Below are 24,946 nucleotides of genomic sequence, written 5' to 3' on the forward strand. Positions count from 1 at the left end.
TTCCCCTTTTACATCTTTATATACACAACATATGTACATATAGTGCATGTGCAAATATTGTGAGATGGATTAAGCGCACTTGGGTGAACCCTGGTGTGTGTGTGTGTGTGATACTCACCTTGAGTATCACACACACACACCAGGGTTCACCCAAGTGAACCCTGGTGTGTGTGTGTGTGTGTGTGTGTGTGTGTGTGTGTGTGTGTGTGATACTCACCTTGAGTATCAGACGTCTCCCACCACTTCCTTGTTATAGTACCGCTGGGAGTCAGGCCACTGACAGCTGCGGCTGGCCGCGATCACAAAGACTCTTTATAAACAGATGAAAGCCTGCGGAGGATGAGAGATGCAGATGTTCAACAAGCAGACAACACAGAGGACATTCTTGAAATGTATTTCAACAAACCGAAATATATTAATAATAAACAGTAGCAGGAATCAATGTAACAAGACAAAGAAGCTACAGTAACAGAAGCTCATCTGTGGGAAATTTTACTATAGAGATAAATTTCAAAATGTACAAAAAGACAAAACAGAACACACACGGCAACAGTGTAATACAATGTTACTTTGGAGTTACTCTTGTTGATCATAATTTTCTGGTTTGTAATCGCTTCGTTTAATTTATTGTCCAATACTGTTTCACATTTACTATTAGTGAAAAACTCAAAGGTGATTTTCACCTTTATAGCAAGTTTATTTAGCTTGCTGCATAGCTGTGCACCTACAGACATGAAGAGGAAGAAACTAACTGTTTCTGTTTGCAACATCTTAATTGGTTTCATGTCTGAATGTTTCTTCATGTGTTGCTAAAATGAGCAGATCCCAACAAACCAAATGTGCGTCAAAAAGTAGGTTAATGTGGGACAATGAGAGACACATTAGCAGTGGGGAAATGTAACCAAGTACATTTATTCAAGTAATGTACTTAAGTAAAATTTTGAGGTACTTTACTTCACTTGAGCATTTCCATTTTATGTTACTGTATACTTTCAATTCACTACATTTTAGAGGCAAAAAATATACTTTTAACTCCACTACATTTAGTCCACAGCTTTAGTTACTTTTAAGGTCCAGATTTAACATAAAATCAAAAAAGAAAATCAATTTAAAGTCATTACGCATGCTTACGAGTTAAACCACACAACAGTATATTAAAAAGTTAAAATTAGCCCTACATGGACAACAGTGAAATGCTGCTTACAAAAAAGCATAACAAATAATCCAATAATATGTTTAGTATTTTAAAAAAAAATCTTAGTGGGTCCAATCTGCATAAACAGCACTTTTACTTTTGCCACTTTAAGTACAATTTGATGCTGGTACGTTTGTACTTTTACTTCAGTAATTTTGAATGCAGGACTTGTAGTGGAGTAATTGTGCAGTGTGGATCTGAATACATCTTCCACCACTGATTGTGTTCTAACCTCAAAACCATCTAAAACCCAATATGTGATTTTTGTTTTGGATCTTGTCACTACTCTAGGAATGGAGGTCTGTATAATATTTTGTATAACTTAATTTATGTTTATAAAGAATTAACGAGTCTAGACTACCCACTAGGCAATTAACCGAGATAATATTGACGTTATTATTATTATGAGTCACAGCGATGACACAGGTCTTGAGCCGAGACCAACACAACCTCCTGTCAAAGCAGATGCTGCCCTTTATCAGAGCCGTCATCCATTTATCCATCGTAGATGCCAGCCGTAGTAAGATTTAATCCTAATCCACTTGTTTTGTTTAAGTGGTCACGGGGTCTGTCCAAGACACTCGTCTCTGCTGTTCACAAGCCTTTTAGCCAGTGTGTGTGCGTGTGTATGTGTTTGTGATGGATGAGAGTGTGTAGCTGCAGAGAGGGGACATCCAACTACGACATTACAGCCGATGGGACCTGTGCTTCTGTGCTGCTAAGCCTGGGAAATGGAAAAGTCCAAGTGATAAAGCAGGATACTTTTTTTTTTCTCAAATTGTTACTGTGTGGCTGACAAGTGTGTAGAAAGAAAATTACAAGGCTTCTTTAAAGGTGCAGAAGAAGTGAGGGGAGGTAATGAAAGAAAGGTGACGTGGCCAGGTAAGGTACCTTTGCGCCAATCCGGTGCTTTATTTCTGTATCTGTTTATTCTTCTGTTTTACAGTAGGTTTGGTATCATTAGCTTTAAATAGACCCTTTAAATTAAATGCTATATATGTTAATGCTAACCATATGACGTAACATTCAGTAATTATAAGTAATAAGTCAACCAAAATGATTAAGATTTGATTATCCTGTTAATTTATTACCAATAACAGAATGCATGTTAATGGTTAATAAAAATGTGTATTAACATAGATTAAAAAAAGTGTTAGAAATCTATTATTACATTTTTTCCCCAAGGTTGCAAAACACAAGGTCAGACATGAAAGTATCTTTGTCTTTGACAGTGAAAACAGCAAAGGGTCATGGGATGTGGCATGGGAAAATCTGAACTAAAGCTGAAGAAATGTGACAGAGGTGCGGCCTTTATCTAAACCATTGCAGTGAAGAGTCAAATGTTCCTTTTTATTGCAGTAATTTAATCTTTGTTTCTTAACTATTTTCTTTATTATTCTAAGGGAGCATCTCCGTTCCAGGTAAAAATGCATTTTAATCAATTTAACAGAATTTGTGAGGGGAAAAGTCTCAAAAAGCTGTTTCTCACTTTCTCAATCCCTACTCATTTTGTCTGCACTCTGTGAAGCTGCTACTGGTAAGTCTTCTAGTCTACATCTGACATAGTGAACGAATATGTTTGTGGTGGGAGACACTGCGTACATCAGCAAGGCTGGGACAGAGGTTTCCCTCTTTGTTCCCAATCTTCAAGCAGTGAGAGCAAAAACATCACATTTATTAGTGAAACACTGACAGGAAACTACTTTTGTCACTTTACGTACATGTTGCTGATAGTGATGTTGCTGATTTACTTAAAGGGAGTGACTGCAGGACTTTTACTTGTAATGGAGTATTTTTACAGTATAATAATTGTACTTTTATATAAGTAAAAGATCTGAATACTTCTTCCACCATAGTGGATGAAATATTCTATACATATATTATGTTAACCATTTAAAATCAGCAAAATGTACTTCATGTATAAAAATTAATGCAAAGTGTTTTTTAAGTGTTATACAGTTACATATTATATTATTGTATCATCATTGTAATGCATAAATGTCCAAGTTAATCTGGTCACAGTGCAGCTACTTAACTGCTTTTATGTGGTGTTACGTAAAGTGATGCATCACATTTAGAATGCTCATTATGTTTGTACGTACAATTGTAAACTGTGATGTCACTCCTAACTACAACTGTCAAATAAATGTAGTGGAGAGAAAAAAAGCATTGAGATTTAATGCTGAAATGTAGTTAATTAGTGTGCAAAGTAGCATCAAATAGAAATTATCAAGTTGAGTAAAAAACTACATTCGCTTCAGCTTTTACCTCATTTCGAGCTGAATGCCTTTACTCCCAATCTTTAAGCAATCAGAGCGGCTCTGCTGATCCAGCGCTGGTACCGTCAGTATGTCGCCCGGCTGGAGGTGAGACGCAGGTGCACATGGAACATCTTCCAGTCTATTGAGTATGCAGGAGAGCAAGACCAGATCAAGGTGAGCTCACACTGTTTTGAACAGTTTCAGCCATTCTAGCAGCATGGCCTGTTGGTCAGTAAGAGATATCTCAACAACTATTCAAATCTCAGTCACTACAAAAATAGATTGCTGTGATATTTTATATGGACATGTATTGTAATGCACAATCACTGGATCAAATGTGTCAGTTTTGTTCAAGACCAAGTGACATCCTCCAGGCCTGATAAGTAAAGCCGATGTGAAACTTAACATGCATTCTTTCTAATGAACAGCAGGGGGTGACTCCACTGGTTTTTAAATAGAAGTCCAACTGTCGATAAGTCTATTAGTTAATGACCTTACTTCTCACTTGATTTATTACCTCAGTTAAAGTTTTCCTAATGACTTTATGCGTTAAAGCAGAAGCATTTGTTAAACTATTTTGTTTAATTCCATTTTCCTTCCTGCAGCTCTACAATTTCTTTGGCTTCTTGATGGACCACTTCACTCCAGCCAGCAGTGAAAGTAAGAACGACTCAGCTCCTGTTTAATTAACTCACCTATAGGTTTCATTAGATCACTGACAGTGAGCTAATCTGAGCTCAACCACTTTAGTCTGTGCTGAGAAACGTAAAGTGGCACTGATCCATTCCTCTCTCTGCCTTTACCACAGGAAACCTAATATCTCACATCTTTCGAGAGAATGAAATCTGTCGTGACACAGAATGGGAGAGGTATTTCTGCTACAAGAGCATCGAGGTCCCTGACAGCTACACCGGCCCCCATCTGACCTTCCCCGTGACCTTCTGTGGCGTGTCGAAGCTGGTGGAGGCGTTCAAGCACAAACAAGTAAGTACACAGTCACACAAAGTACCCTCAAGGCAGACACATAAGTATCTAACAGCTTTGTTCTGTGTTCTGTTTTATATTTTTTTCCCAGTAGCAGCTTCACGCTCGGTATGTTCTGCAGCTTCTTGGAGAGACATGGAGACTTCTAAGAATTCTTCCAAACATCAGTCAAGTCTCCGCCTGCCACAACAAGCAGATTACCATATGTGGTGCGCAACAGCAGGCCTTTCCTCGAGCCATTTTGCTCTGATATTTTGTTGCACTTTTTCTTTCTTGCCCTTAGCTTGCACGAATATTAATACATTATTCATCCTGTCTCAGGAGATTTACATGGCCACCTTGAAGACCTGCTGTTGATCTTCTATAAGGTATTTATAACATGCAAATCACAGCTCAGTTGTTAGAGCTCCTCTGATCGAAAGGTCGGTGGTATGATCCCAAGTGTGTGAATGGGTGTGAATGGGTGAATGCTGGCCTGTAGTGTAAAAGAGCTTTGAATGACTAGGAAAGCACTCTGGGATTTTTGTCATTCTGTCCAGAATGGTTTGCCATCCTCTGAGAAACCGTATGTCTTCAATGGCGACTTTGTGGATCGCGGTAAAAACTCTTTAGAGATCCTGCTCATCCTGTTTGGGTTCCTGCTGGTCTATCCCAACGATGTTCACCTGAACAGAGGGAACCATGAGGACCACATTGTTAACCTGAGGTAGGATAGTCTTCCCTTGTTATGAACTTGAATATAACTCAACAATATAATCACTTGTTCTCTCAGTTTTCTTAGTATTTATGGTTTTGTAAAGTAGAGGCCGATATGGGTCTTTTGAGACTGATGCAGATACTCATTTTAGAGGGGGAAATCCATCAATAGCCGATATTACCGAATAATATTTAGCATTGTTATACATTATTATACAAATAATGTAATACATATTACATGTATTACAATTCTGTAAATGATAACTGAGAATAAACAATATATAGGAATAAAATAAATAGCTAAATAAACATCATTACTGTTCAGTTTTAGTCAATTGCTGACTTTTTAAAATACAAATAGCTATCACAATTTCTAAATCATGACAAGCAACATTTACTGCATTATATATTGTGTAAAAAAGTTTTCATAACAGCACATATCTGACAGCAAATACACTGATATGATATGTCTTTGCTAGGCCGACTTCAGACGATAAAATCTGTCAACCGATATATCTGTCGGGCTCTATTGTAAAGTCAGATGATCTGATTATGTTCGTTGTGTGTTTTCTCCAGATACGGTTTCACGAAAGAAGTTCTGGGAAAATATCGGGTAGGTCTTGGGTATTTTGCTTTAACCTTAAGATTATACTGTTCTCAGCCAATCTCACACTTAGAATCGGAAGAAGTATGTAGGTCCTTTACTTAAAAAGAATTAACAATACATAGTGGTGGAAAGTAACTTAGCACATTTACTCAAGTATTGTACTTAAGTACAAATTTGATTCTTTCAATTTGAGTATTTCTATTTTATACTTCTGCTCCACTACATCTCAGAGACAAATATTGTGACTTTTGACTAAATTTGTCCGACAGTTAAGTTACTTTTCAGCTTCCTGTCTAGAGAAAACTATACATCTGCAAATATGGTGATTTTAACTTGTCATGGAGTTTTCTTACAGTAAAACCACAATTGATTAAAATACATTATGTTAAGCATTTAAAAGTAAAAGTAATGCAGAAATGTCTAACTTTCATTTTAATGTAATAGCTGGTCATGGTGCAGCTACTTAACTGCTTTATGTGGTGTTACTTAAAGCTATGCATCATATTAAAAAAAAAACATGTTGACGTACTATCTGTGATATTACTTGTAACTACAACTGTCAAATAAATGTAATGGAGAAGAAAAAAAAAGTCCATATTTAATGCTGAAATGTAGTGAAAAAGTGTGCAAAGTGGCATTAAATGGAAGTAATCATGTTGGGTAAAAAACCACATGTACTTTTATTTTCACCTCATTCAAGCCGGCATGTGTAAAAGTAACCTTCAGGTGGTAACTTCTTCAGTTCACGTGATGTGGGTGTGTATACGCCACATGAGGCCTGAGAAGAAAAAAATAAGACGGACCGCCAGTAGCACTTTGATACACCATGTCTGACTCCCAGCCTGGGGGCTACAGTAACAATGTGTGTTAAACAGAATCACTTTTATTGTCCAAGTATATGAACATAACAAGGAATTTGACTCTGTTCTTTGGTTGCTTTCAATGCACTGACACAAAAAATAGACATAAGTAAATCTAAAAACATGGATGAAAAAGTTATACATGGTTAAAAAAAATGTGATAACTATGAACAGATATAAATATGTATTAAAAAAGTAATAGCTCAACTGGACACAGGCAGATTAGGATGAGAGCAGGTTGTCCACAGCAGCTGTGATGGAGCTGTAATCCTGTATATATATAAACTATTCTCTTAGTGCATTTGTCCAGAATTTGTAAATAAAGAAGTTGTAGTAGTACCTACACTCGGAGGTAGAATTTTTTAATTGGATGATGGATTAAAAAACATACAGAAAATACAGACTTGTTGGTGCGCAAAGGCTTTATGTGTGATTGCCAAGTTGAGTCGGCAAATTGAAAAATCTAAAATATGGACCTCATGGTAGAGCTAGAAAAGTCACAAGGATTCATCGTCTTTGGACCATGAGTTGTTGAGATATTTCAAGTGGATAATAGTAATAATTCCTCCAACTGTATGTGAGTTAACTTAACTTTTTCTGCAGGTGCATGGCAAGAAGATCCTAAAGCTTCTCCAGAAGATTTTCAGCTGGCTGCCTCTGGCCACAGTGATTGATAATAAGGTGCTGATTGTCCATGGGGGGATCTCCGACACAACAGACCTCGACGTAATAGCCAGAGTGGACCGACACAAAGTAAGAGAGGCATGCAGCATTAATCAAATGAGAATAATTGGGGCATTTTACAGGCAGAAAATCCAGAAATATTACAGTGATCATCATTTAAAGTGTATTTAATTGTGGTGGAAGAAGTATTCAGATCCTTTACTTCAGTAAAAGTATGAATACTCCACTACATGTAAAAGCTCTCACGACTTATTTAAGTAAAAGCACAAAAGTATCAGCATCAAAATGTACTTAAGGTATCAAAAGTGAAAGCACTCATTATGCAGAATGGCCCCATTTAGATGTTATATATTCCAAATCTATCATTGTATTATTATAATTGCTGCATAAATGTAAAAAAAAAAACACTTTAATGTTGTCAAGGTATGGTTGATTTTTAAGGACCTAAAATACAGTTTAATTTATAAAAATACATAATTTTAAATAGATCATGTTTTTCATGTTAAATCTCGACCTGAAAGTAACTAAAGCTGTCAGATAAATGTAGTGGAGTAAAAAAAAAAAATAAGTACAATATTTGCCTCTAAAATTTAGTGAAGTAGAAGCATAAAGTTACATACTAAAATGGAAATACTCAAGTAAAGTAAACATACCTTAAACTTAAGTACTTGAGTAAATGTACTAGTTACATTTCACCACTGGTATTTAATCTGTTTTTTTCTCAATGTCTGCAGTATGTGTCAGCTCTCCGGCCTCCTAAGCCGACCCATCATCCAGAAAATGTCAGTATGACTCAGAGAATGAACAACAGGAACAGGGGGGCGGATGAACAAGAGTTAGGCCGGCGTCGAGTGTATTCTCTGACTTACCTCGGCTCGGCCCCGGGGCACAGGCACCAGGCCCCACGCCGCTCGCTCCACAACACGCCCGTGAGCGGTCAACTCAACTGGTCATTGGAAGAGGAACTGAAAAGGAGGCGCAGGCTGGCGGGGTTTGACCAGTCCTACGTAGAAGTGAAGATGTCTGACTCAGACTCAGACCCGGAGTCTGGAGAAACAACACAGACAGATGTGGATGAGTGGAAACAAGTAAGTGACATATGTTCCCATAATGCAAATATTTTAACATTTCCTGACTATCTCTAGGTTGACTATCTCTGCGATTGATTTGGGTCACCCAGATAGTGGACGTGTTATGGAGTGACCCAGTGCCCCAGAATGGCTGTTTTCCTAATGAGGTGCGAGGCGGAGGATGCTACTGGGGGCCTGATGTCACTGAGGAGGTGCTGGGAAGACACAGCCTCCAGCTCCTCATCCGCTCCCATGAGTGCAAACAGGATGGCTACGAGTTCTGCCACAACCGCAGGGTGAGCACAGAGAAGTGGTGGAAAAAGTATTCAGATCCCTACTTAAGTAAAAGTACTTATACCACACTGTGAAATTACTCTACTACAAGTAAAATCATTCAAAATGTACTTACTTAAGTATTAAAAGTAAAAGACCTTGTTATGCAGAATGGACCCACCTACATTGTTTTATATATTCCAAATATAGTATAGTAGTATATATTGCTTTAGTATTATTGATGCATTTATGTAAGCAGTGTTTTCATTTTGTACAGGTAGATTTGGTTTTAACTATATGTTAAGAGGTTACATAAATAAAAAAGGAGTAGAAAGTACAAAAGTTGCCTCAAAATGTAGTGAAGTAGAAGTGTAAAGTTCCATAAAATCAAAATACTCAAGTAAAGTACAACACCCTCAAAACTTTATTAAGTACAGTGCCTGAGATACACAGGAGGTGGAGTTTAATGTGGAATATCAGGTGATCACAGGTGTTCCACGGCATTTGACACTTTGCTTGCATAACAGCACTATTTATTTATTTATGGGGCACTTTTACATTTATATTTATAATGTTTTATATGTGGGTATTGTTTTATGCTGGGAACCATGCACACGCACAGGTACCTAAGCACTTCACTACTGGTTATACCTGTATAATTGAGTATCTGACCAAAAAGGTTGAATTGAATATTGATAATGGAACAGAGATTGTATAAACAAGTCACCCATTAGTTTGTGGACTACTGCTAAGAAGCCTTGAGTTTGGCCCTTCTTTTATACGGTTTATGTTATGCAAACAAGTATTTTTAGCCTTTGAATGGTTTTATGGTTTATGTATGACAGGAGATAAAAAACAGAAGAGCAAAAACCTGCAAAATGACTAAACAGACTGACACAGCTCCATCATATAAATATCACATACATATGTATACATAATGTTTCTACCATTTAATTTTTTGATTTAAATTGTATGTTGACTTTTTCTATTCTTCTATTTTCTATTTAAGCTGCTGTTTTGGGACGTACATAAATGCCTTAGTCCATAACTATATTTTAGTACTTTGTGCTTATGCACTGGGCAATAAAAATTATTCTGTCATTTTTTTCTATTTAGGTGCTGACTATATTTTCAGCGTCTAACTACTACGAGGTGGGCAGCAACAGAGGAGCCTACATCAGAATGGGCCCTGATCTGGTGCCCCACTTCATTCAGTATCAGGCCAGCAGGACATGCAGAGAGCTCACCCTGACACAAAGGTACAAGTTTATTAGGAACATTTAAGCACTTTGGGCTAGGTGGTTTACAGGGCAAAATGGGTTTAAAAGGGTTAGGGCATGGGTAGCTACATTTGGTCCTACACATAAATTATGACCAGTGAGTCCAACATCTATGGAGTAGAAGTAAAAACGTTTCTCTACCTGTTCTTTGTCAGTGTCGGCTGGACAGAGAGATCAGCACTGCGAGCTCTGAGGGAACAGTTGTTCGTACACAAGTCCGATCTCATCAATGCCTATCAGGAGTTTGATCCTAACAACAAAGGTACTGAGCAGCAGTGATTCATTTGAATACAACAGGGGAAAGTTAATTGCATCAGGATGTAAATGACTTCACTGTATACCTCGGTTTATGTCTCAGGGGTGATCTCTCTGAAGGACTGGGCCAGCGCCACAGAGAGAGTTCTGAATCTGGGTCTGCCCTGGAGGGTGCTGCGCTCTCAGCTGGTCAGCAGCACCCAGGATGGCATGGTGGACTACAATCAGTGGATAAGGGAGCTCTCCATCACTGAGCCCAAACTCGAGGTCAGCCTTATTTTACGAGTGTCTAATGTGTTTCCTTCTTTCCAACAGTGTTGCAAAATCTTAATTGATTTGTCTCTGTTCCATTTCAGATCTCAGATAACAGCATCCTGGAGACGATGTACAAAAACCACTCCAACCTGGAAACCATCTTCAGAATCATAGACACAGATCACTCAGGTTAGCAGGCAACTTCGGCTGATTCCCAGACGCCAGATCCATGTCTTTCTCTCTGTGATATATCCCAACAACTATTTAACTAATTGCAACCCATCTTGGGTTGCAATTACATTTTGTGTACATTCATGATGATGAAAACTTACTGAGTTAGACATCCGCTGACTTTATCATCTTCGGAATCCAGCAGGCAAAAGTTCATCCAGCAAAATTTGTCCAGATCAACTCAGGGTAGGCACACATGCATGAAACAAAAACTACAGAATATTCACCTTCCGTTCACTCATATTCTATACTAGCAAAAGGCAAAAAAACAAACAATCGCTTTTGGTGGCAAAGCAAACTTTGCTGAAGCCACTTGACTAGAAACCAGACAACTGACTTCTATGTGCATCTTATCTTGCACTGCCCAAATTCTTGTTACTTTGTTGGTATTTTTATGTTTTGATGATATGCAAACCCACAGTTAGCCATTTTGCCATGGTGTGAAAACAAAAGACCTGGTTAATGCAAGTTTAGCGAAGCATGGTAGATTAAGTTAATTGTAGAGTTGCCTGCAGAATTCATTGAGAACTCGGAAAGCACCAGGTTAACATCTAAGAACTGAGTCCTCTTCAAGACTTTTTCTTGTTGGATTTACCTTTTTTCCGCCACAAGGATACATTTATTTCAAACAAACACCTGGAGTGTTACCAAACTGCGGATCTATGCGAACCCTGCGTGGGAGTCAACGACATTTGTGAAGTTGAACAGGAGGAATGTATCGTTTCTTGAAACTAACATTTCTGATTCCTGCAATCGTCATCTCACAAGGTAAAACTAAATCTATTTTTTAGAAGATTTGTTGCAGACATGCATGCTGCAAAGCACAGCTGCGGGTCTGGAAGGAAACCTCGAAGAATTCAAATTAGACTCATCCGAAAATCTTTTGTAAGGCGTGCACTGCCAACTCCAGCATGTGTTGTTCCTCCAAATCTTGAACAAAGTGGTAAAATACGTACTTACAATTGCTATATTTTCCAGAGGCTGTTACCAAATAGGTACTGCACACTTTATTTTATCTGTAAACTAAATTATACTACTGTAATTACTCTGATCAAACGATAGTTGCTGGTGTTAAAATTGCCCCCTTACCAAACGAAAAAAAGAAACTAACTTTTATGGGTTGAAAATTGCTTAATACACCATCTATTGTAAATCTGACGATATGTCATCGAATTTGAAAAAAAAATGTCACTGAGCAAATCCTACCTCACACATTAACTTTTAACTGAAAGTAAAACAATGTAAAAATGCATGAACTCAAACACAAGACAGATTTTCTATGCTATAAATTCAGGAAGTGTACAACTCCATCCTCCCTCCTGTGTTTCCTTCCAGGTTTGATCTCTTTTGAGGAGTTTCATCAGACCTGGAAACTCCTGAGCTCTCATCTTAAGACAGAGATCAGCGACAAGGCCATCGCAGACCTGGCACAGAGCATCGACTTCAACAAGGACGGCAGCATCGACATCAATGAGTTCATGGAGGCTTTCCGGCTGGTGGACCTCTCTGCACACACCTGAGAGTCTGGACCAGGCCGTGAAGCTGTACCTGCTGATCTGCTACATAGAGACAGTACAGAACTGGTAGACTTGGAGACACATCTGTGGAAATCCAAATGTTTAGTAGCATCTCATCCCTTTGACCTGTGTGGATCAATCTACATCTTAGATTTCAGTTGTTTTTTTTACCTTTTTGTATTTATGCAAGAAGCTGGTGTATCATACAGATTTTCAGTGCATTTGCTTGTTTAAAGTACAACAATCATGCATCAATGTATGTGTATGTTTTGTATGCAAAATCTTATCCTGCACAACTCTATAGTAATCAGTCACTACTTCCACAGCGTGCTTTCCTTCTACCTGTTATTTAGACCCTTGGGATATCAGTGACTCTACAGCACGAGGGGATATAATCTTTGGAAAAGCTGCTTAATCAGTTCAACTGCCTGTCAGTCTGAATCCAGGACATGAATCCTATCAACTCAAGCCCTACTTTGATGAGATGTTGGAAAAGGATATACTGAAGGTAAACACAGATGACGTAAGATGTCCCACATTAATGGAGCTGTATTCAACCTCATCGGGTTAAAAACAGGAAGCAGAGTAAGGGGAGAGAAATTGGCATTGTTCGGACAGAAATACGGAGAAAAAAAAGATCACCTTTAGAGTATATACACAAGAAATAGGATATAGTGAAGAACTTGTTTTCAATTTAAATGAAATTTATTAACATTCTAACAAGAGCATAAAAAAGAAATACAAAGTTATATATACAATGTAATCACTCACAACACACACTCAGTTCCACAACTTGTTTACATGCGAGGCATAATCATAGCCTCATATCCATAATCTGATTGAACGTAAACAAAGCCAGCTATTTTTAGGCGATGTTTCCACAAAGCTCTCCATATCAGTCCAGAAACCACGGATTAACACGTCATTGCTTTGTTGGTAATGATAGCGGGGCACAGTCCTGATAAAATAGTGATGAAGAAAGCAAGTACTCCAGATTCAGACGCCTGTCTGTGATCAAAGCTAATCAAGATTACTCCAACACTGTGACAAAAAAAGTCAAGTTGACTCGTCTCGGTGACAGGCAGAGGATTGATAGAGCGTGTGTGTGTGTGTGTGTTGGTAGAGTAGACTCAGCTCAGGATGCCTCCTCTCATGTGTCCACTGTCACTCAGCCCGTGCTCTATGAGTTTGATGTCTTCCAAGTCGTCTTTGATGACGCTGATCAAATGACTTAAACCATCCTGCTGCTGTTTCAAGTGCTGAAAAGGACAGATGAGGAAAAAGAGTTTCAGTTAATGCCCAAAATCATAAAATAATCAAATCATATTCAGAGGATTCAGAGGTCTCAACCTTAAAAAGCAGGACACACACCCTCTGAATCCAACCCCAAACCTGCTAGCTGGTTCAATAGAAAAATCTAAAAACGGGCATTTGTCAGATTTTTTACTTCCCATCTGTGCTTGAATGTTCATATGTGATGAACCCCTTGATACAAGGCTTAAAATTGTCATATTTCATCAAAATCACTTAATGCAAAAATTACTTAAATATTTAGCCCCCCAAAAAACTGTTTGCACTAACCATATCCTGTTAAAAACAAATTCTACACTCCTCTGCACTAGCTGTGACTGACCCAGCTGAGACCAACAGTCATGTGACAGAAATTCAGTGAAAATAGACAGAATTGCAGGTTTTACACAGAGCAGAGAGGAGCGAACAAGAGGTTCTAAAATGTAAATTGTTCAATATATATAGCAGGTGGAGCCCCAATTTCCCCCCCAAAACTGTTAACACTGGAAAATGCTGCATGGATTCTATTTTATTCCAGTTTCTTTTTAAACTCTAAAAATTAAACTTTTTTCTATCGTATGACCTATGGCATCGAATTTGTCCAGCATGTAGCACAAAAGACATTTTTGACATCTCCTTACTTCTTGCAAAATGTGACAGGAGGAAAAGACGCTGCTTGGGGTTCAGACGGTTAATGGTGTAAAAGTGCTGACTCACTTGTTTGATTTCCCTGAGAAGATCTGCATCAACACTGTAGCGCTCTTCTGATCTCACAGCTCCAAAGTGATTCTGCATCCGGATTTGGGACATTAGTTCATTCAACCGACCCTGGAAGAAAAGAGGACACTGAGGACTTTGTCTCAAAAGGTGGTTTGATCTCTAACAGGCAAAACACGATCAGACAACGGACATTAGTAATAGCTTTTGCTCCGTACAGCAGCAGCAGCAGCAGAGTTGTAGGAGTCCGAATTCACTAGTCACATAAGAGTAAGTTAAGTTAAAACGCTCTACAGATACTGAGGGTCATTGACAAATATCTTTTCAAATTCAATAAGGAGTTTCAATGTTATCAGATAGGATTCCGAAATAATATCTGAAATACACAGAAAACAGAAATACCCAAAATACTGTTAAGCAATAGTGTTTACTGAATTACTTTTTTTTTTAGCAAACTACCACCTGGTCTTACATAAATATTACACAGAATTTCAAGTCTAATAAGCCTCATGGATGAGAGAAAAAAAAGAGCACAGTTGGCTGCAGTTTAACACACTTACCTTGAACTGTGTGGGAGCATTGAGTTCAGACTGAATGGTGTCCAGCTGCACCCTAAGGTGCTCTTCATCCACTTGGATTGCATAACCACTTTTTCTCTGAATCTCCTGTTTGATCAGCACCTGCCATGGAGGAGGATTCAAACTCTATGAACTGTGGAGATGACCTTACAGATTATTACACTGTTCTTGGAAACCTACAACAGCGTTTCAATTAAAACCTTTGTAGTTTTACTCCTGGGACTACTTTACAAGGCACTACAAGGCTATTATAGGACATTAAGACCCAAAATTGGGGATACTGAGACGTTGTCTAAAATGCAAAAATCATTTGCTGAGGCTTTTTGTATGTATTCAATTGAAACTTGAAACTGAAATAAATATATGTAAATAAATATGCAGTGAATTCTGAACCTTCAGTTTTGTCTTACGGCAACAACATTTATCTATGCACAGTGGCTGAAATAAATGAAATCCAGAGGAGGAAAATAAAACTAAGAGCTTCTGTCTCAACAGTTAATTATCTGTTGAGTATTTGAAGGTTATTTATAATGTAACCGCTGTGAAAATAATGTTGTATTCCCCGGCTTTCTCATAGCACCAGCACTGGGTCCCAGTCCCTGGGGATATCCTGCGATTGAAAAGGGGTCTAGTATCAGTGAAAAAAGACAGAACGACGAGGCAGCTACCTGCAGCACCCTGTGAGAGAGATCCATCAGCTTCCTCTTGTACTGGGCGATCTTGGCCACTGTTGTTGCCTGGTTCTTCTGCAGCTCACTGATGTCACTAGAAATAATCTGCAAATCCAAATGTGTGTGTATATGAGTGAGTAAAAACAGGAGGAAGGGAAATTGTTAACATTTTTCCACTTCTTTCAAGTTGTATTTCTTAGACCTATCAACCTGAAAACAATCCCTGCCCTGTTGCCATACCAGAGAAATCTTTGTTTTTGACATTTTGCTCCAAAACATACTGAAGTAGAACAGATGCATGGTTTCACACAAGTTTGATGTGGCATAGTAACCCAACCATACTACTGCCATCCTAATAAAGTAGTCTTCGATTTTATTTAGGTTTTAACTGAACATTTCTCTTTCTTTGAGAGTTGTGTTATAATGTCTCAATTGGAGGTACCTATACAAATCATTTGATGCAAGCATATGCAGCCGTATCTGTAATCGTAATTTCAGCTGTTAAACTGTTGGCAGCTAGCATGAATCGGACATCTGTGTGTGTATTCTGTCCTTGACACCACAGAATCTGTTACAAAATACCTTTGTTGAAAATCAGAAGGCGTGTGCATGTGCACACTTTAAGATTTTTTTAATTTTTTTAAACAAATTAAGAGAACCAAGACTGGCGGTGACAGAAAGCAGTTTCACTTACATCCACTCTGGTCTGGTGCTGTTTGGTCATCTGCTCCTGGATCTGCAGTCTGCGAAACAGCTCCTTAAAACCCACCATGGGCACTGGTATTAATCTGGAGACAGCAGACAATAAAAAGAAAAAGCTTAAATTATAACATGCCTTACCACAGAAAATTTACAAACGGCCAATAAATGCAGTGGCATAATGGACATCGGTCAGGAAACAGTCAGCGCAATCTTTTTGTGTGAAAAAGTCTCTAGATGTGGTTGACAAAGTAAATGGCGTACATTTAACTTTAACCCAAGACCTATGTCTGCCTACTTCAAAACAACCTCCCAAAACCTGAAACACTGCACAGAATGTCAACGTTTCCTAAATCATTTATTTCTCAGCCTCTGTAGCAGATACATGAAATAAAAAAACATTTGAAAGCTTAAACCTGATTGTGTTGCGTTTTAAAAAAAATCTATCAACACAACAAAAGCCATAGGCACATTATAGTCTGGGTCGTCGTCTGATTTAATGTCAATAATATTGAAGTCAGCCTCTATGTTGCTCCCTCCCTCAGGCCGTACCCATTAAGGTGAAATTTGGGTAAATCAAAATGTAAAAGGGGGCTACACGCTGGTCATGTGGTTAGCACTCTTGCACAGCAAGATTTTCAGGTTGCCGACTCCGGTCTGCAGCTCTTCTTTGTGGATTTTGCATGTTCTCACCGGGTACTCCGGCTTCCTCCCACAGTCCAAAAGGTTGCACTTAGGTTTAATTGGTGACTGATTGAGTGTGATTGAAAGTATGTGTCAGCCCTGCGATAGTCTGGCAACCTGTCCAGGGTGTACCCTGCCTTTCGCTAATCCCATCTGCTGGGATTAGCTCCAGTCCCCCTCGACCCAAGTGCGGATAATCGGTTAAGGATGATGAATGAATAAATAAATGAAAATGCAAAACGACCCAAAGACCTCGAGGATCTTCCTGTCTTTTTAACTGTTCTATCCTTCCTTACATTATTTATGTACCCCTCTTTATTCCTTAGGTCCTGAAACAGATGTTCTTAACCAACTTACTTCTCTGGGTCAGGATTATCCTCCTTAGCCTGCTCCCAAATGATGGGGTCCACACCTAGTAAGAAGAGACAATATCCTCAGAAGGTAATCACATAAAATAAACTGTTGAATTCAGCAAGAGGACAACACACAAGTGTGTTTACCTGCAGGTGCATTTTGCAGCAGCTGTTTGAGCTGTGCTGGGGTCAGCTCTGTGCGCGTGACAGACATGGCCACTCCGATCTGAGTGAGCTGGACCTTGATGTTGGCCTGCTCCAGATAACTGAAGAGTGTGGTGGCGGGGATCCGCTTGGAGGTGCCATTAGGGGAACGCTCCACCACGTAAACTATCACCTCTGTCCTGAGGGACAGAAAAAATCAGTTTAGGATTAATTTAAATTATCTATTACAATTTATGAATATTGAACAGAGCTATAATAGTTTTCAGTTAGTTTCCGAAGAAGATTTGTTCATTTCAGTTTGGTTGACATTTATAAAAGAATGTTTAGTTTTAGATGAGTTCTTACTCATTTCAGTGTTTTTGTAGTTTTTTCTTTTTTTCTTTAAATTCTTATATGGGGGATTTCGGGTTTGAAAAGCATGTTTTCTTAGAATAACAATACTAATGATATGTTGTTTTCAAATATGACTAAACTGACTAAAACTGGAAATTGATTTTAGTTTTAGTTAGTTTTGTAAGTACACAATATCGTTAATTCAATTAACATTTTTTCACAGCTAGTTTTTGTTTCTAGTTAAACTTTAGTTCAGTAAGCTTTGCACAGAGTGACTTACTGGTCATTGGGCAGGGCTTTGACACCGTCTACATTAACGGTGAGTGTCTGGTTGCTTCCCAGGACCTTGTGGAGGGACTCCACCAGCTGCTGCTGCTGAGCTCGTACGTCAGCTTCCCTTTTATTGAGAAGCAGGACCACTAAACCATCCTCATCCTTACTCAGTGGGACGCAGCTGTAGCCCACCGCCTAGGCAACAAAGGACATGGATGAAACCCATTTGATTCAATTCAGATGAACCCTCTTCCAACCACTATATAATCAACTGTCCATTATTACCTTGAACCGGCAAAATGGGTTCTCCAGTGTGAAGTCAACTGGTTGGCTGTTGTTGCTGTAGTAGCCCTTCCCAGTGCCCCAGTAAGCCTGCAACTGGTTCCATTTGGCTAAGATGGAGTCACGCTCATCTCCTAACAAGGTGGGAGCTGACAGAGCTGTGACCTGCTGGTAAAGCTGCGTGGGCTGAGCCTGACCCTGTTGCTGGGCCTGCTGGCCAAACAAGCCACCTGGTAGAGGGAAGAAAAAGCCAAACAAAAGATTAGATAGTCTTATTCTTGACACGTTCTCTGCTTGTTGTCGCCCTCTGCAGTGATGGAAGGTGTACAGCACTGTTGGCAGAATTGTTGTGGAAAGTGCGCGTGTGTGAGATGTCAAATGTGTTAACCATGATTCTGCAGGACTTGCACTTAGTTTTGAAATGTGTGTTTTTTCTTTACATCTTCTGAAACATATGTTCTGTTTTCATCGGGGAAAACTATTGATTTAAATTATGACTTTATGATATGAGTGAAGTCAACAATATGTTTTCCAACTTCATACACCTAACTGCACAGTCTTATATATTTGGCTGCACACTGTTGGACTGAGGATGTTAAAGCTGAAATCTGCTTTTTGTCACCCTCTGATAAAGTGTACAGCACAGTTCGTAGAGTTGTTGTTGCAGGTTGTGTGTGAGCCTGTTGTGCAAAAAGAAAAGGAAAAAACCTTGCGAAAATGTTGAAACCATGATTCTGCAGGACTTACATTTAATTTTAAAATGGAAAAATACAAACATGGGATCTTTTCACCAACCGTGTTAAATGTCTTTATTAGTGACTTTTATCACGATCCTCCAAATAACAGGAACTTAAAATGAATCATTTACCAATTTAAAAACAAATTACAGCTATCAGCTTTAATGTTCTGCAATGGCTGTGTTGTACGGGTCATTATTTTCTAATCTTTACATGGAAACACTAAAACTATAATTTGGAAACACAGGGTCTCACCTGGTTGCTGCTGAGTTGGCTGGATATTAAAGCCTCCAAACCCACCCAGGCCAGTTGTTCCTAATCCAGTTCCAAATCCTGTTGTCCCAGCAGCGGTCCCAGCACCAAGCCCCGAGGAGAACCCAAACCCTTTGTTCTGTGTGTTACCAAACAGGCCTCCTGAAATGGAAAAATGTGCAAACACAGTGAGAAAATATCAACATCAATGCTACTAAACGCCAGGTAAGTCTAAATATGGTGCAGCTTTATAGAGAAATCACTGCAAGAAGAGTGCCATCTTATGGCAGCTATCTGTTTGCATTTCAACACAAAGCTGACTGCACAGGAGCATGCAACAACACACTCTTTGCAGATTAAAAAAATTATTATTTAAAATCTTGAAATTTTATTACAAAACAATTAATCCTGATCTACACTGGGCCTTGCGCAGGACTCAACCCATGTTTATAATCTATTTTTAATGCAACAAAGAGCTTGTACTTTTACACCTTAAACATGAAACACTCAACATCTATGCATCTTGCAGAATTATTATTATTCATTTAAAAGGCATTTGCACTGGTCCCTGACTGTCTCTAATATTGGGCTGCTCCAACGGTTCTTTGGCTCTTCCCTCTGCTTTACAACAAACCATTGCAAAACGGGTCATCCTTGGGAGTGGAAGTCCGCTTTCTCTCCCTGCTTCAAAGGTGGCTGAATGATATGGTTTCCTGTTTACACCTTGAAGAAGTTCAGTTTTCTATGTCTAACTCCCAAGATAGGTTTAAGAATATCTGGGGCCCTTTCAGAGGCAACAGCTGGGACCTGAATGCACTGCTCCTTTTTAGGGCGGTTTTATCTGCCGTTTTTCTTGATATGTATCCATACTACCAGACTTTGCTGTTCCCCTCTGGCTCAATCTCTGGTCCTTTTCCTATGAGCGGCTATTCTGGGACATTTTGTTGGATATACATGTATATTTGTACATTTTCTTTTAACGTTAATGAATAATATTTTTTTCTGTTGGTTTATTTATTTATTTATTTAAATTATTTTTCTGTTTGGTTTCTTATCTTTCTTGTATTTTATGCGTCTGCATATATATGTACCAAAAACTCATACATACTCAACATAAATAAAATGTACAAAAAAATGCATTATAGAGTAAATACATTTATTTTGTAATTTGGCCATCTGATGAAATTGTTCTTTTATTAAAACATGTGCCTTTTCAGAACAGGTTGACTGCTTGGCCTCTGAAGTGCTAAACTGCAGATACTCTCTTTAAAAGAAAAAACCCAAACAGATGTTATGTGCATGCACATAAACATAAAAGGAAACATAAGAAAGGTAATATACTTTGTTGAGCTACACAACTGACCTGCTGTGTTGGAGGGAGCAGCGAAGCTAAACGTTGACCCTGGTACAGTGGCAGCTGTTGTAGTTGTCCCAAAGCCACCAAACGCACCTGAGAAACAAAGAAAATCATGCCAAATGAGATACAGGTGAAACAAAGAAAGAAAAGAGAATAAAATTGCTGACTATTTGACAGATTGCAGAAGATAAAAATCATGACTGATTCTATGATTAATAAAGGGGATAACTGATTTTTTTTTCAATCTAGCATTATTCTTCTGTTTTATAAAGAGGGATATGAAAATGCAGTGGCGTTCCACAGGAATCAAATAAGATGAGTGCATAATTCAACGCATGCAAATGGAAACAACAATTTTATGAGACAAAGGAGCATGTAACAACAACAAAAAAAATCACTGCACCACAGAGATGTCATAATGGATGAAAATGTGTGTTTACAGACAGACTGTACTGATTTATCAATCACAAAGGTCATCTACCTGTGCTAGCCAGGCTATTACCAAAATTGAAAACAGTGCCAGTGGTGGTTGCTGTACCAAAGCACCCCACATTAAAGCTGACTGCTGCTGGGTTGGTATTTAAACCGAACCCCCCAAAACTAAACCCACCAGCCGTGGTGTTTCCAGCTCCCAGCCCCCCAAATCCTGCAGCCAGCGGAGGCAGGCAGCAAGAAAGAGAGAATGACACGAAGGAGTTAAAAGACAAAAGGTCAGGCCTTGAATGGGTTGATTAATTATTAAAAAAAAACAGTCTCCAGGAAACATTAAAGAAGCATGACTAAAAAGAAACTTTGCTTTATACATAACATGTGTATCTTACCAGTGTTGGTGGAGCCAAAACTAAATCCTGTGGCTGGTGCAGCAGCAGTGGTTGTGGCTGCACCAAAACCAGGGGCTGTTAGAGCTACATAGAAAAGGAAAACACAAGACAGGCGGTCAATTAAAGTTTACATACCTGCAGCTAGCTTACTCATGTAGTACAAATTTTCCCATATTTTCGCTTGTTGTATTTGAATACTTCAGTATACTAGGAACCCTAAACAGTATTGCAAATGCATTACTTGGGTGTCACTGAAAAGCTGGAACTCTTGAATATAATTGAGCTAATTGAATGTGATGATGTTATTCCCCATAGTAGTCCTTTCCTTGACATACTGACAATAAGGGGGTTTCTCAGCCGTTTAAAGAATATAAGTGCTTGCCATATAATTGCAAACAAATTCTATTCTTGCAAAAATCTCCAACGTGTCCAGATTTTTATTCCAAATGACAGCATGTATTTTCTATGGTGTTCATCAGGGTCTCTGTATCTTAATTGGAGGAATTTTTTGATCACTTTTTGCTATTCTTTAGTCATCATAAAGGGTTAAATTTAGCACCAAATCTGTTTAACAAATGGTATCAACCCCAAAACTGCTGCAACTACTTATGAATAAAACATACATAAAAGTGAGCATGGAAATAGCCATCATAAACTTCCATCATGATGCTCTATGCTTTTACATGTTTATTATTTTTATTACAGACTTAAGACTACAACAACTTGACACATAGTGCTCAGCTGCATCTCAAATTAATCTTAAGGATGCTACATTTAAGAAGATGCACAAAAAAGGGGAGCCTAAACCTTAGCCGTAACTAGTTTTTATTCAAGGTAGGGACATGCATTCACCAAAACATATAGTTAATCCTCACCCTTAAAGCTTACTGTCTTGTGAACACAAAATATACTGCTAATGGATGAGACAGTCCCAAATGGGGCTAACAAAAGCAGGTCCATCTCTCCAAAAACACTGATCAACAACATACTGCAACATACTGTCATGGGTGATGGGAGATGACCCCTTTAGTGAGGATCTGGACTTACTGCCGAATCCAGATGCGGCGGTGGTGGTGGTGGCTGGAGCTCCAAAGCCAAATGCTGCTGTGGATGCTGTGGTTTTGGCACCAAATGAACCAAATGAAAACCCGGAAGTGCCTTTACATGAACATACAGAGTGTGTATCAGTTAAGATCAGTTTATGGGACCCCCATTAGCTCCAGAACTGCAAAGCTTTTCTTCCTGGGGTCTACAAAACACTTAGTAACAATGCAACCATTACAATTTGCATCATAACATTATAAAAAAGGCAGGACAAAAGTAAAACACACACAAGTTTGTGATAACATTAATTCAATACTAAGTCAATTGTTTGTTATACTCATGTGTCCCTAACACTACAGTGTTGACATTGACCGTAATTATCATGCAGCCAACGTTAGGAGCTCACTTTTTGTCAACCATGAGATAATCTAATCTATGGGATAAACAATAAATTGTGAGGAGTAACGTTTACTAGAAAAACAAGACCCATTGGTACCAATTATGGCGTTATATCCTATCTAGAAGTGTATTCAATTAACTCAGTTGTATTCAAGTTCAATTCCCAAAGTAGCCTTTCAATGTCTTGAGAGGCTTTTAAACTTGACTTCACATATAAAATGGCCTGTCATGACAAAGCCTTGTGAAACTTTACAACCACAAACTACATACATAGATATTTAAAAGATGTACGACTTTCCTGCGTATATTGACACTAAGGGGGTTTCTCAGCAGTTTAGAGAACTGAAGTGCTTGTTATCCAATCGCCGAAAAAAAAAACCCAAACCTCTAAAATTAACAAAGTTTTGGAAACCAAATTAAAGCATGGATACTTTCTTTGTTGATCCAAAGGTATTGGTGTATTGAAGTCATATTCAATTTATCTATTCTTCCAAAGAAAAAAACAGCCTAATTCAGCACCAAATGTGTGTAACAAATGGTATCAACCAATTGGCCATGGAAACTGGACTCCAGAAAGCCATTATAGACTGTAATAAGCTTAATTAAGTGATTAATTCAGTCATGCCATTAGAGATATCATCACCCTGTAAAAATAATCGCCTAACTCATTTTTTTCCAAGTTTTGCAGGAAACACAAAAAACTTCACCAAAAGTGTAACATATGACATTTTATGATCATTTCACTCAAAAAGGATGTAACAAAGGATGGCTATTGGCATAGTAATAACACTGTGTGTAAATTATGTAAGTTAAGAGAAATAAATGACTTTTTTTGGGGCAATTTTTTGAACATGCCTTTGTGACTTAAGCAAGATATGGTAACACTTTATTTTGAAGGTGTCTACATAAGAGCCACACAAGCCTGTCAGAAACATGACATGACAAGTATCTTGAGCATTAATGTTACTTCAAAGTGTCATTAATGTTCATGACACATCCCATGTCATGTTTATGACACACTCATGTCACTCTTATGTCGACACCTTAGAGTAAAGTGTTTCCAATATTATTGTCAACAATAAAACACTGATAAACTAAAGAATCTCCTTCTAGCTCTTCTTTGCTAGATTCTTATCTGATGCCTGTAGGCGATTATTTTAACACTGTGACGATATTACCAAATTTCATCTTCAGATCCCCAGCTTTCAGGTGATGTACACCGCTTTTATGTAGCCTTTATTGTTGACATGACATCTCCACCTAATGATCCACTGACTCTCTATCACGGGTTAAAACAGGTCCATAGCATAAACACTAACTTGTGGGGTAACGTTCGTTAGCCAAAACAGCTAATGTTAGCCAAATGTGACCTGTAGTTTCATCATAAATACAGCCACGACATTAACCAGCAACCAAGCGTGGCTTTAAATTAACACATTCATTTAACATTTCACATATCTGGCTAAAAAGCTAACTAAAGGTCTAAAATTTAGAAAACAATATAAGTTTACCGACAGCTGGCCGATAACGTCAGATGATCAAGCCGTCATGACTGCTAACTTTATGGGAGGTCGGGGTGCGCTAACAGTTGGCCATTTATATTTATAGGTATTGTATGCACACTAAAATAATGTCACATTATTTCTAAAATACTTCCAAATTAAGTTAAACGTCCTTACTTGCTGCAGGGTTACTCGTGGCGCCGCCAAAACTGAACGCCATGTTGACTGTCTGGTACTTCTTCTTCTTCTTGGGACCCGGATGTTATCATCCGACATACCGGCTCACTGCCGCCATCTAGTCTGCATGAGAGATGCCTGCTGCAGGGATGGGCAATTGGAGGCCCGGGGGCGCATACGGCCCGCACCCTCACTTGAAGTGGCCCTCAGTACAACTACATGCACTTGAGCATGAAATCTTAAAAGCACAGTGTAATAATATGCAAAAAAAAAATACTTCTTGCAATTAATGTTGGTCTGCTGTTCTTGCACTAAAAAAAAAAATCAGAGTAAGTGGTTATTTTTTATTTGCTTGTATTCCCATTTATACTGTTAAACATGCATTTGAGCATGAAATATGTTAAGTTACTGCACTGTAAACATATTTAAAATTGCAGTTTCATC

At 38.5% G+C, this 24,946-nt stretch overlaps 2 protein-coding genes across 3 annotated transcripts; one reads left to right on the top strand and one right to left on the bottom strand.

Annotated features, from left to right (window-relative positions):
- Window positions 1-3,164: 3,164 nt before the first annotated feature.
- On the top strand, window positions 3,165-12,508 carry LOC131992688 (serine/threonine-protein phosphatase with EF-hands 2-like). 2 transcript variants are annotated; one of them, XM_059358348.1, is made up of 15 exons: window positions 3,165-3,630; window positions 4,062-4,116; window positions 4,265-4,440; window positions 4,535-4,649; window positions 4,762-4,808; window positions 4,980-5,146; window positions 5,713-5,749; window positions 7,207-7,356; window positions 8,022-8,375; window positions 8,468-8,653; window positions 9,747-9,889; window positions 10,066-10,172; window positions 10,269-10,432; window positions 10,522-10,609; window positions 11,987-12,508. In XM_059358348.1, the coding sequence occupies exons 2-15, from the start codon at window positions 4,086-4,088 to the stop codon at window positions 12,169-12,171; spliced, it is 1,950 nt and encodes a 649-aa protein (XP_059214331.1). In that variant the 5' UTR covers window positions 3,165-3,630; window positions 4,062-4,085; the 3' UTR covers window positions 12,172-12,508. The 2 variants fall into 2 exon arrangements, with proteins under 2 accessions (XP_059214331.1, XP_059214330.1); XM_059358347.1 differs by lacking the exon at window positions 3,165-3,630 and having other exon boundaries at window positions 3,694-4,116.
- Window positions 12,509-12,851: 343 nt separating this feature from the next.
- Window positions 12,852-24,566, bottom strand: nup54 (nucleoporin 54). Its single transcript, XM_059358349.1, has 15 exons — window positions 24,503-24,566; window positions 22,428-22,538; window positions 21,381-21,464; window positions 21,170-21,205; window positions 20,566-20,652; window positions 19,206-19,364; window positions 18,217-18,443; window positions 17,939-18,126; window positions 17,308-17,504; window positions 17,165-17,219; window positions 16,119-16,212; window positions 15,422-15,529; window positions 14,736-14,855; window positions 14,176-14,286; window positions 12,852-13,427 (listed from the first exon to the last, which is right to left on the bottom strand). Exons 1-15 carry the CDS (start codon window positions 24,543-24,545, stop codon window positions 13,299-13,301), a joined length of 1,749 nt encoding a protein of 582 aa, XP_059214332.1. The 5' UTR covers window positions 24,546-24,566; the 3' UTR covers window positions 12,852-13,298.
- Between the last annotated feature and the right edge of the window lie 380 nt (window positions 24,567-24,946).

The sequence above is a fragment of the Centropristis striata genome, chromosome 19 (genome assembly GCF_030273125.1).
Source record: "Centropristis striata isolate RG_2023a ecotype Rhode Island chromosome 19, C.striata_1.0, whole genome shotgun sequence".
NCBI classification, from domain to species: domain Eukaryota; kingdom Metazoa; phylum Chordata; class Actinopteri; order Perciformes; family Serranidae; genus Centropristis; species Centropristis striata.

What these genes read in the sequence shown, in the direction of transcription:
- nup54 (XM_059358349.1), bottom strand. Translation starts at nt 24,545, where the DNA reads ATGGCGTTCAGTTTTGGCGGCGCCACGAGTAACCCTGCAGCAA. An exon ending in ACCCATTTTGCCGGTTCAAG is followed by an intron (nt 18,127 to 18,216) that starts GTAATAATGGAC and finishes TTTGTTGCCTAG; the next exon opens with GCGGTGGGCTACAGCTGCGT. An exon ending in AGCACCAGACCAGAGTGGAT is followed by an intron (nt 15,530 to 16,118) that starts GTAAGTGAAACT and finishes TTGGATTTGCAG; the next exon opens with ATTATTTCTAGTGACATCAG.
- LOC131992688 (XM_059358347.1), top strand. Translation starts at nt 3,993, where the DNA reads ATGACTTTATGCGTTAAAGCAGAAGCATTTGTTAAACTATTTTGTTTA. An exon ending in CCAGAGTGGACCGACACAAA is followed by an intron (nt 7,357 to 8,021) that starts GTAAGAGAGGCA and finishes CAATGTCTGCAG; the next exon opens with TATGTGTCAGCTCTCCGGCC. An exon ending in AGTTCTGCCACAACCGCAGG is followed by an intron (nt 8,654 to 9,746) that starts GTGAGCACAGAG and finishes TTTTCTATTTAG; the next exon opens with GTGCTGACTATATTTTCAGC.